Genomic DNA, 12,647 nt, shown 5'->3' on the forward strand with positions numbered 1-12,647 from the left:
CAGCTACGGTTGGAGGGAAACAGCCCAAGGAGGCTACAGGAATCCATAAAACCTCAGGATTAGTTGCTCTGGCAGTGACCATGGCTACAGGACATACACAAGCCTGTAGGAGTTCTGTACATCTTCAGGCCATACAGTTAATGGGACATTTATGGATGCTCCTTTGGAAGGGGCTCATCCACTCTGCTTTGCCGCAGTCTCCCCCACTTCCAGTATTCCAACCAGTTTCAGTACCAAATACGGTTCCCATCCTGGGCCTTGTTAAGTCTTACATCCACGGACCTATAACTACATGATTTCTGACTTCAGGACACATGGCTCCCAGGTAGGTCAGGGGAGGGAGATATCCCCCAGCAAGGCCAGGAATATGCGACACTCTTATGAGTAGAAACGACCCAACTCACTCTGGGGCTAAACACTTGTCAAGGCAACTGTTCCATCCTCAAACTGACTGCAGATCTACAAATAATCATTGCTTCAGGGCACAAAATCTGGGAGAGAAGTCCTATAAACTCTCCCAGGAGACCTCATGCAGCAATGCAAATTGAGCCAAATCTGAACCGAGAGCTGTTCTTTATCCTCCTATCTCCTCTAAAACACAAAGAGAAGGCCCAACAAAACCCCTTCACCCTTTTATTCTGGCAGTCTAATTCTGTTCTCACCCGCAGCATACAGTGAATAGAAGCCCAACAGTAAGTGCAGCTTAAACAAGAAGACTTTCATTATCACAAAAGCCAGCGGGGTGAGCCGGGAGTTCCTGCACTGGTTGACCTGGCGGCTGGAAAAATCCACTATAAACATCACGAGACAATAATGCTTCTTAAGAGAAACCTCTGTCAGTTGCCAGCCCAAGCCAGCTGAAGCCCTCTTGTTCAAAGCTGGGTGACGTCCACACCCAAACCAGTCAGGGGGGAGGGAATGAGGCCTTGCCAAAGGGCTCAAATGACTGGTGAATACTCCAGATAAAGTGAGGGGGCACAGCCATCTGCCCTTCCTGACCATTTTATAGACTAAGGTGACACACAGTGTGGCTCCCCTGTGGAGGATAGCTTCTATAATGCCACTGGCAGTGACAGAACTCTGTCAAGGGCCCCACGCAGGTCTGAAAGTGCAAAGCAGTTCACGAAAGCTTCCCACATACCTAGTCTTACTGTGAATCTCCCTAGGGTGGATGTTTGGATAAATGAGGTGTAGTTTCTGGCTGATATCCCCCTCCTAGAAGCTAATCTCCAGAGCTTTGCTTATTTGTCGACAAGGGGACATTGTCCACATTCCTAAGGTCTATCTCCAGTGTGAACTTCCTGGTGCTGAATGAGGACAGGCTAATGGCTGGACTTTCCATCATTCACTGCACTATAGTACCCTTCCCAGTGTGTAGATGTTTTATAAGATTTAAAGGTTCTTTTGATGGTGGTCACAACACAATGCCACTTGAACAGGTGAAAGGCTAGACTCTTTGTAGCTTACACCTAGGAAGAGGAGGTCAGGCAGGACCCAACAGGAGGTTGTAGTGAGGAAGAGGGTAATAGCAAGCTGGAGGTGCAGGGGGGCAGCTTATGTATGGAAAGCTCAGTTTCCCTAGGGTCCCTGTGGATTGAATAATTCAAATAATTTCTCAGGCACCAGGGCATAGGGGCTGTCTCTAGTTTTCTGGTCCCTGGTCCTGGGGTGGTTAGGACCAGTATGTAGTGGCCCTGAGTGTGAGAGTCCTATAAGGGAGGTGTTTGGGGATGTGGAGTTAATCGGCTACTCCAAAAGGGGAAAGTGACTGGCCTCTTGCCAGGGCTTCAAAACTGAGTTAAGACAGTATTTTTTTTAAAACTACTATCAAAATACTGTGATACTGGCATGACACACACATACCCCAACAGAACAGAATTCAGAGCACAGAAATAAACTCTCACATTTATGGTCAAATGATTTTTGACATGGGTGTAAAGGAGTTCAATAGGGAGAGGACAGTCATTTGAATAAATGACACAGGGAAGACTGGATATCCACATGCAAAAGGAGAAGGTGGACAGCAACTTACACATTATACAAAAATAGACTCAAAATGGGTCAAAGACCTAAACATAAGATCTAAAACTATATAACTCAGAAGAAAACTGGGAGAAATCTTCCTGACATTGGACTTGGCAATGATTTCCTGGATATAGACCAAACACAAGTAAAAATTGACAAATTGGACTATATCAAAATGAAAAACTTCTGTGCAAAGAAAACAATCAAATGAAAGTGAAAATGCAACATATGGAAAGGGAGAGAATATTTGCAAATCTGATGGGTGTTTATATCCAGAACATATAAGAACTCATACAACTCAAAAATTAAAAAACAAATAACCCAATTAAAAAATGGACTTGAGGGGCCAGCCTGGTGGTGCAGCAATTAAGTTCGCACATTCCACTTTGGCGGCCTGGGGTTTGCCGGTTCGGATCCCGGGTGTGGACATGGCACCGCTCATCAAGCCACACTGTGGCAGGTGTCCCACATATAAAGTAGAGGAAGATGGGCATGGATGTTAGCTCAGGGCCAGTCTTCCTCAGCATAAAGAGGAGGATTGGCAGCATATGTTAGCTCAGGGCTGATCTTCCTCAAAAAAAAGGAAAAAAAAAAAAGGACTTGAGGGCCAGGCCCAGTGGCCTAGTGGTTAAGTTCACTGTGCTCCACTTTGGTGGCCCAGGTTCGGTTCTCAGTTGCAGACCTACACCAGTCTGTCAGCAGCCCTGCTGTGCAGGTGGCCCACATACTAAAAAACAGAGGAAGACTGGCATGGATGTTAGCTCAGGGTGAATCTTCTTCAGCTAAAAACCCCACAAAGGCTTGAACAGATATTTCTCCAAAATGCATATAAAAATGGACAAAAAAACACATGAAAAGATGCTCAATACCACTAATCACTAGAGAAATGAAAATCAAAACCACAATGAGATACACCCCTAGAATAGCTACTATCAAAAAACCAAAAAGTGTTAGCAAGGATAAAGAAAAAACGGAAACCTCATGCACAGCTGGTGGAATGTATAATGGTGCCACCATTATGGAAGACAGTGCCTCAAAAAATTAAAAATGGCAGGGCTGGCTCAGAGGCACAGCAGTTAAGTTTGTGTGCGCCACTTCGGCGGTGTTGTGTTCACTGGTTAGCATGCCAGGCGTGAACCTATGCATTGCTTATCAAGCCATGCTGTGGCAGGCATCCCACACATAGAGTAGAGGAAGATGGGAACAGATGTTAGCTCAGGGCCAATCTTCCTCAGCAAAAAGAGGAGGATTGGTGGCAAATGTTAGCTCAGGGCTAATCTTCCTCAAAAAAGAAAAAGTTAAATATGGCATTACCATATGATCCAGCAATTCCACATCTTGGGATATACACAAAAAGAATCGAGAGCAAGCTGTCAAAGAAATACTTGTACACTCATGCCCATAGTAGCACTAAACACAATAGCCAAAAGGTAGAAGCAACCCAAGTGTTCACGGGCAGATGAATGGATAAAGAAAAAGTGGCACAAACATACAAGGAAATATGATTCAGCCTTAAAATGGAAGGAAATTCAGACACAAGCTACAACACGGATGAACCTTGAGGATATTAGCAATATGAAATAAGGCAGTCACAAAAAGGTGAAAACTTTGATTCTTCTGTGAGGGCCCTAGAGGAGTCAAATTTATGAAGACACAAAATAGAATGGTGGTTGCAAGGGTTAGGGGGAGAATGCTAAGAAGTTTTACAAGATGAAGAGAATTATGGCTATCCACTGCACAACGAGAACGGACTTATGTTTCTCCATTTGCCAGGTACTCACAAGTTCTTTCCCTGGTGCTGAATGAGGTAGGAGTTTCGGCTAAAGACCCCCACATTCCCTGCACTCACTCCTAAGGCCTTAGCCAGTGTGAACGCTCCGATGTCGAAGTCAGGAGCTGTACTTAAGGGATTTCAAACATTCTCTGCACTCATGATACCCTTACCCAGCATGAATTCTCTAAAGTTTAATGAGGCTGGATTGTACCGAAATAATTCCCCACGTTAGCTGCACTCATAAGGCTTTCCTCCAGTGTGGGTTTTCTGGTGACCACGGGGTGAGACTTTCTAACAAAGGCCTTGCCACATTTGCTCAACTCAAAGCCCTGGCCTAGTGTAAATTCTCTGGTGTTCAACAAGGAAAGATATTTGTATAAAGAATTCCCCCATTCATGGTGCTCACAAAGCCTGTCTTTGGTGTGGATTTTCTGGTGATGAACCAGGTGAGACTTTTTTTTAAAAAAAGGCCTTCCCTCATTTATTGTACCATAAAGACTTCTTCCAATATGAACTCATGTCTAATGAGTGTGGAGCTGTAGCTAAAGATTTTCCCATCTTCACTGCAATCATAATTGCTCTTTTCCAGTGAAATTTCTCTGAAGATGAATGAGGTTGGAGTTGTACCAAATTAATTCCCCACATGTACTGTCCTCACCTTTCTCCACTGTGAATTCGCTCATGTCTAATGAGGTTGGATTGGTGCCTAATGGACTTGCCACATTTGCCACACTCCTCAGGCTTTTCCCCAGTGTGGATTTTGTGATGCTGAGTGAGGTGGGATTTTCTGATGAAGGCCTTTTCACATTCCTTGCACTCATACAGCCTTTCTCCAGTGTGGATTCTCCGGTGCTCAACAAGTTTATGTTTGAGAATAAATGCTTTCCTACATTCACTACACAGATAAGGCAGTGACCCACATTACACGGATTAAGCAAAAACGTCATGCCACACCAAAGATCGACAAAGCTGTGAGAACTACAGAGCGGTAGCTGAAACTAGTGCTGATGCCTTAAATTTGGATCACATCTCTCAGTCAAGCTGGATCTAATCAAAAGGGGGGAATTATTAAAGAGAAAACCACAGGTCCAAAATGGTATCACTGTGCTAAAGCCCATGATACCAAACTTAGATTTAATACCTAACCTAATTGCAATTTTGACCTTCCTCAGATGTAAAATCTTAATCAGCCAGTCTGGAATTTTCTGGTGAGTTCCAATGAGGTCATCCGTCCAGTGGGCCCCCTCTATACCCGCAGAGGAAGAAGAGGTAATCTGCATGATAAAACCTATACTGTCATCACTGTCGTGGTGTGTGTCCCGTCCCATGTCTCCCGAACACACACACAAAAAGATGTCCTGGCCAAAAATAACCCCTTATTTTCTTTTGCTAATAATTTCTTTGTCCCAACCTCCTTCCTATAAAAACCTCCCACTTCGTGTAATTCCTCAGAGTGTCTCTCAGTTTGCTATATGAGATGCTGCCCAATTCATGAATCATTGAATAACTCCAATTAGATTTTCAAATTCACTCAGTTGATTTTTTTAACAAACCTTACACTTAAATATGGTTAAGATTGTAAAATTTGTTACATATATTTTACTACAACTAAAAAAAACCCTGCATAACAGTACTTCCCAGGGCTAAATCAGAGCAGAATTTTCTTTGAAAAAAAGTTTGCACTTCTCTTTGGTGTGAACTTCTTGGTGCCTGATGAGATGCAAGTTTTGGCTAAAGCCTCTCCCACAGCTGATGCACTCATAAGGCTTTTCCCCAGTGTGAATTTGCCGATGTTTACCGAGGCTGGAGTAGTATCTAAAGCCTTTCCCACATTCACTGCACTCGTAAGGCTTTTCTCCAGTATGAACTCTCTGATGAATAATGAGTGTGGACCTGTCCATAAAGAATTTTCCACATTCACTACATTCATAAGTTTTTCCTCTGGTGTGAACATTCTGGTGCCAAATGAGGTGGGAGTTTTGGCTAAAGAGTTTCCCACATTCATTGCACTCATAAGGCCTTTCTCCAGTATGAGCTTTCTGATGTCTTTCAAGTGTGGAGCTATACCTAAAGGATTTTCCACATTTGCTGCACTCAAAACACCTTCCCCTGGTGTGAACTCTCTGATGAATAATAAGTGTGGAGCTGTTCATAAAACGTTTCCCACATACACTGCACTCACATGACCTTTCTCCAGTGTGAACTCTCTGATGTCTTTTGAGTGTGAAGCTGTACCTAAAGAATTTCCCACATTTGCTGTATTTATATGGCTTTTCCCCAGTGTGAACTCTCTGATGAATAATGAGCGTGGACCTGTTCATAAAGAATTTTCCACATTCGCTACATTCATAAGTTCTTTCTCTGGTGTGAACCTTTTGGTGCTGAATGAGGTGGGAGTTTTGGCTAAAGAATCTACCTCATATGCTGCACTCATAAGGCCTTTCTCCAATGTGAGCTTTCTGATGTCTCTCAAGCGTGGGGCTGTACCTAAAGAATTTCGCACATTCGCTGCATTTACATGGATTTTCTCCAGTATGAACTCTCTGATCAATAATGAGTGTGGAGCTGTCATTAATGCCTTTTCCACACTGGTTGCACTCATAAGGCACTGGCCTAGTGTGAATTCTCTGGTTTTCAATAAGGCCAGACATTTGTGTAAAGAATCCTCCACGTTCAAGGTGCTTATAAAGCCTTATTTCATTGTGGCTTTTCTGGTGATGAAGCAGGTGGAACCTTATAATAAAGGTCTTCCCACATTTGCTGTAGGCATAAGGCCTTTCTCCAGTGTGGATTTTCTGGTGCTCAATAAGTATATGTTTGTGGATAAAGGCTTTCCCACATTTGCCACACTTGTAACCATTTTGTCCATGTTCAAAGGTCTCCCTGCCCTCAGTATCCTTGTGTGGCTTCCTCTCACTGTGAGGGAACGGGGGCTGGAGAAGGCCTGTGCCGGCTGGAAAGTCCTTCCCACCTTCACTGCACGTGAAGGTCTTCTCTGTCAAGTGAACACTGCAGTTCTTTACAAATGAAGGCCTCCTCTCATCCCATCTGGGCAGTTTCTTTCTATTCTGCTCCATTTGGTACTGGGAAAGATTTGCCACATATGTGTACATCTCTTGCTTGGGGTGTGTTCCATTGTGCTCAGCCAGGCACAAAATATCTTTCAAGAGTGTGCCACACATCTCACAAGAATGGGCATTCTGGATGGATGGACCTGGCTTTGGAGTCCTGACCTGTGACACTCCTACAGAAACACCTTGCTCTGAAGGTGCCTCTTCATCCTGGGCTCCATGCCAACACTATGTAAACAGAGAAATGCCAGTGAAGGTAGCCCCATCAGAAATGTGTCAATATACCCACAAACAGGTGCACAGGATTGCTGACAGATAGGGGACCAGAGGCAGTGAGAGGAAGGCCTGCTGTGTGGAGCTGGGCCTGAGAAGCTGATGATAGGAGACCCCTGACGATGGGGAAGGACACAAGGAAAGGATACAGTGTGGGGAGGAGAGGCAGGGTCTCACTCCTCTGCAAATATCTTTCAACAAGGCCTGCTGGTGGTGACTGGTGAGAACTGAGTAGAAAAGTATGTTCAGACACAGGAATGTCTGATTGTGACATAGTAGCTGGTGTTCAGGGACTATTTAAGGATATGCACAGATGTTACAACACCTTAAGTGAAGGTCAAATGTTGAGAGCACTGCAAAGGGAGCAGTGGATGGGAATGGGTAAGAGTCTGGGCTGGAAGTCAGAGTAGAAATATCAATGGGAAAGAAAAGGTAGAAATGAGGTGTGGCGAATGTCCCTGGCATCACACAATGATGGACAGGGGACAGATGCCCAGTGTGACTGGAACCCAGCTCTGACATCTCACCATTTCCTGGCTCCCATCACTAGGACCATTCTTTTCAGCCTCTCTTGACAGTGCAGAAGTAATGTCCACCATGTCAGGCACTCCTTATGGGTCAAGGTAAGCAACTACCTGGGCCTGGAAGAGGCCAGTCCTAGGGGAAAGACAGGGAAAGGAAGTGGCTGACATATGCCCAGAGTGACCCACCCCATGACATCCTACATTCTAAAATTATAAGAACTTCAGAGGAGGATCTATTAAAAAAACAACCCAGTGGTCCCCACAAGCAGTGACCAGGTCAGTTCCTGAAATTACTGGCATAGGCAGGCCCCAAAGTATGTCAACACGAGGGAGGAGGAAGGCCTGGGACACGGAGATTCCAAGCATCGGGACAGAGTCACCCAACCAGGGACAGGCAAGACCAGTGCGATCAGACAAAACTTCAAGATTTCAGACTCCTGTCTTGCAAGGCCTCAGAGCAGCAGGGAAGAGGCTGCGTGGGGAAGAGCGGGTACAGTGCACATGGTCCAGCCCTGGCACCAACAATACACACGCCGGGAAACCAGCAAAGGAAGTGGTACCCATGGTCTCACTGCAGCAAAGAATGGAGCCCAGCCCAGGACACTGTAGCGGATGTGAGGGCCTTACCTATGGATGACAAAAGTGCAAAGTTCTCCAGCATCACATGACAGTACAGGCGTCTCTGAGCCTCATCAAGGAGGCCCCACTCCTCCTGGGAGAAATATATGGCCACATCCTCAAAGACCACATGGCCCTGTCAAAATGGGGACAGTTCAGCCCACGAGCAGCTTCTTGTTCTGTGTTTCCTTCAAGTCTGTACTTGTCTATTTGCCATCCATCACTTTCAGGGCCCAACCAACTGCCAAATTTGTTTCTATCTCCCCTGTGATCCAGAGTCCACTGTCCGAACCACCTCCTTAACCAAGTCTCACACACCAAATCAACATTTCCCTCGCCCTAAATCAGCCCAGGGCCAGGCACCAGACAACTAGGGACAGCCCTTAAGCCGGAAGACCTGGCAGAATTATACAAACTGGACAATCTTAAGCTCTTCACCTTACTCTCTTCATCTTTTCCAAGGAAACCCCAATGAAAACTCTGGCCTAGGTTTCCCCTCACTCCTTCTTCTGCCTCCTGACCAAATCTGGTGCTCTCTAACGTGAACCTGTGTGACATGGCATTCACAGTACACTCAGGAAATACTGGTCTCTCTGTTTGTCACTTACTCATTCACGTCCATAAATTAAAATCCTGTGGGTACAATCATTCATACACTTCTCCTCTCTGGATCTTCAGTCCACACATCCATGCTTTCCTTACCCTCACCCCCAACTTCCCAAGGTGGAAGGATTATCAGGTCCTGGTGGCACCGGTGCCCGTCTCTCCTTATTCCCACTGACCACTGTGTCCAGCACACAGTAAAAAACCATAGGGGATGGGCCCGCAAAGCACCACTTAGCTCTGGATTGGCATGCAAAGCCCCACCTCTCCTGCCAGCCAATTTCCCTTGGGTCCCCAGATCTTGCCTCCCAGACAACAAAACTCAGTCTCATCATTCTCCCTTAAATGCCCAGTGCCAGGGCCTGGGGCCAACCATGCACGTACCTCCTCACAGGCACATCACTTGTTGGACTCATCTTTCTCATGACTTTGACTCCTCTAAGGTAGCAAGTGCACCAAAATCCCCAGGCCCACACCATAGGCATTTCTTTGGCCTTCCAACAGGCTAGTCTGCACATGGAACCCAGGCAGTGCATGACAAATTCAACCAGCACCCTAATCTGCCCTAGTCTTCCCCAGAAAGCCAAAGTTCCCGGGACCAGAGAGCACCAAGCCTTCATTTGAAGTTCTCCTCACATAACCCCGCTTCTTGCTTTAACTCAGCCACAAAAAACCTAGGTGAGGACGTCAAGGTTTGTCGCCTCGCCTACTTCTTCACTGCGCACGCTGCTTCATAAGCGGTCTTGACCGTCTTTCTCCACCTGACCCTCATTCAAAGCCCCAGACTAGCAAGACTTCTAGCTGATCCCATTTTCCCCTTAACTAACCTACCAGCCTGAATGAAACAATCCAGGCAAGGGTCACCACAAAACCTTGCTGAGTCCATAGAGGTGTAATAAGCCCTGCTCTGACCTCAATGACATCTCACTTTCTTTGTGGAGACACCACAGCATCCATCTCATGTCTACTGTCTCCCTCTCATAGGCACCCCCACCAACAACCACTCTGGTTCCTCAGCTATGTTTGTGACGCTCACCACCACCATCCAGGTGCCCAACTGAGACACAGATTTCGCACCCTCCTTCCTCTACCTTGTCCCTAATGGCACTACCACCATAATATAAGATGCCCTTCTGAAATCTGATCCACAGCTTCACTGGGGTCCACACACCAACCACTATATTGTGGCTGTCTCCAACTTGGACACCTCCACTGAACTCCAGATCTGTAGGTCCAACTGCTGACTGAACACATGCACTCGGAATCTCTGGAACATCCGTGACATGGTCAAAACCTGACTCCCTCCGAAAATTCCTTCTACTACTGACTTCACACATCCTAATCAATAAAACATCCATTCTTCCAAACAAGGCCAAAAACCTTGGGGCCGTCCCTGATTCTCCACTTCCATCGCATCTCCCAGCTCCCTCACTCTCTACATCAGAAAATGTGGGCAGCTCTGTGCAAAACACATCCAAAAGCCAACCCCTCCTCTCACCTGCACAGCCACCAATCTTGTCCAGCCACCACCAGCACTCACCTCCTCTGGGGCAGTAACTTCCTCACAGGTCACCCTCACTCTCACTGCACCCCCAGAGTCTATGCTCCACTCTGTAGCCAGAAGGGGTTTGTTAACATAGGGATCAGATCACATCATTCCTCTGCTCCAAACCTTCCCTAGCTCGCACTGTCCTCGGATTAGAGGCCCAGAACCTAAGACTGTCATTCTCGGCCTGATCTCTGCGTGCCCCGACCTCCTGCCCCACTACAGCACTCCCTAGTTCATCAGATGTAACAGGAATTTGCAGTTTCCTAAACATCCTAATTAAGTCTCACCTGCAAGTATTTGAACACTCTGCGTCCTGTGCACAGGATGCATGTCACATCTTCCCTCGTCAGTTGTCAGAAATGGAACTGATTCCTACAACCCAGGACTGAGTTTAGGACCCTGGGCTTTGTGGGACTGAAGAGTCTTCAGAACCAAGAGAGGGAGAAGAATAGGTGAAAAGTCTCAGAACATCACCATTCCCTAGACTGGGGTGCCTAAACCATCGTAACTGGGGTGGGTGAGAGCCTGGGATACCCTCTACTCATCTGTGCAGGGCCCATAACCATTTCTGCTACCACCATAGGACCCTGTGGGAAGAGGGAGGCATGAGAAATCGGCAACCATGGAAAGATCCTACAAGCTTGGCTGTGCCACCACCCCTGCCTTGCGCTGGAGCAAAGTGATCTCAGCCTGATGGTCAAAACTGAGGTCCTCAGACCTCACCGCTGCCTCTTACTACCTGTGTGACTCTGGAGAAGAACTGAACCTCCCTGAGCCTCTGTGCCCTCATGTGTAAAATGGGAACAAGAATAGCTTCAACTCATGGGGCCAACAGTGATATCAAACATAAGTAAATCACACTATGTATCAGCTGTTACTGTCCACAGAATCAACGATTTTGTGTATGTTTTCAGTACAAATGAAGTGGTAGGGTTTTGAAAATTTGGGTTTGTATTTTTCCCACTTTTTAAGATCTTAAGAGGATGTGATACACAAAACTTTACATTGTAAGCAAATACAAGTAAATAAATTTCAATTATGAAGTGTTTGGATAAATATAACTAATTCAATATGTTCATTTCTAATTGTCTGCCTATGCGTACATATTTAGAGAGATGTTGGTTCAACAGTGTTTAAATCAATGACTGTTTCATATATGCTTAAGTTAATGAGTCACAGGGAGGCAGTGAGCAGGCAGGTCAGCTACTATCCTTTCAGCAACCAGCCCACCTGCACCATAATCCTCTGAAGGGAGCTTGCAGGTAGCCCTTGACTGCACAGTGGATCGATCATCCGTCTTGCTCTGAGGGCTGGAGGTAAGACAGCAGTGCCCTGATCTGGGACCCAGCTGTTCCACTAACCTGGTTTACCTTTGCTTTGTTCCAGAGGGAGTAGTCTTGAGGGTCTGTTTAGTCTACGGGGGGAGAATCTACACTAATTCACACCTCAATCTCCAACCCAGGTCAGCTCCTTATCCCATCTGGACCTCCCTTTCTACAAACACAGGCCAGATTTCATCCTACACCAGGACTGCTCCTCTCTGAAGGAGTATCAGGGATGCATATGCACCTGTGCACTGCCCTCTAGTCTCAGGCCTCCCCTACCTCACCACAGAGCCCATCTGAAATAACAACCTGAAGATTCTCCCTTTCTTCAGTCTTTAGGCTATGACCTGATCCAGGCCACACTTTCTACCCTTTTGAAAGCTCCAGACCAGCCACCTCCTCCTGACTCCAGACTTTTATATCCATCTACCCATGTGATGTCTCCATCTTCCGACATCTCCATCTTGAGACATCTCAGAATCACCAAGTCCAGGGGCCCACCCGGTGGCCGAGTGGTTAAGTTCACTCTGCTTTGGCGGCCCAGGGTTTTGTTGGTTCGGATCCTGGCCGCAGACCTAGCACCGCTCATCAAGCCACGCTGAGGCGGCATCCCACATAGCAGAGGCAGAAAGACCTACATCTAGAATGTACAACTATGTACTGGGGGGCTTTGGGGAGAAGGAGGAAAAAAAGACGACAACAACGACGGAGAAGATTGGCAACAAATGGCTGGCTCAGTTGCCAATCTTAAAAAAAAAAAATCACCAAGTCCAAATACAACTCATAATCTTCTCCCTGAATCCCATTCACTATGCTAACGTCCTCATCTCCATTCCTTAAATGTTCAGGTAAAAAAACTTGGGATGGTCTTTCACTCTCTACTTT

At 46.3% G+C, this 12,647-nt stretch overlaps 1 protein-coding gene across 1 annotated transcript; it reads right to left on the reverse strand.

Annotated features, from left to right (window-relative positions):
• Positions 1-574: 574 nt before the first annotated feature.
• On the reverse strand, positions 575-10,767 carry LOC124250255 (zinc finger protein 17-like). Its single transcript, XM_046682080.1, is given in 10 exon segments — positions 575-591; positions 663-791; positions 4,206-4,257; positions 4,341-4,377; positions 4,458-4,625; positions 5,483-7,098; positions 8,103-8,104; positions 8,295-8,421; positions 10,387-10,499; positions 10,725-10,767. Coding segments are annotated over 10 exon segments (2,304 nt in total).
• Between the last annotated feature and the right edge of the window lie 1,880 nt (positions 10,768-12,647).

Source organism: Equus quagga, chromosome 13, assembly GCF_021613505.1.
Source record: "Equus quagga isolate Etosha38 chromosome 13, UCLA_HA_Equagga_1.0, whole genome shotgun sequence".
Lineage (NCBI taxonomy): Eukaryota > Metazoa > Chordata > Mammalia > Perissodactyla > Equidae > Equus > Equus quagga.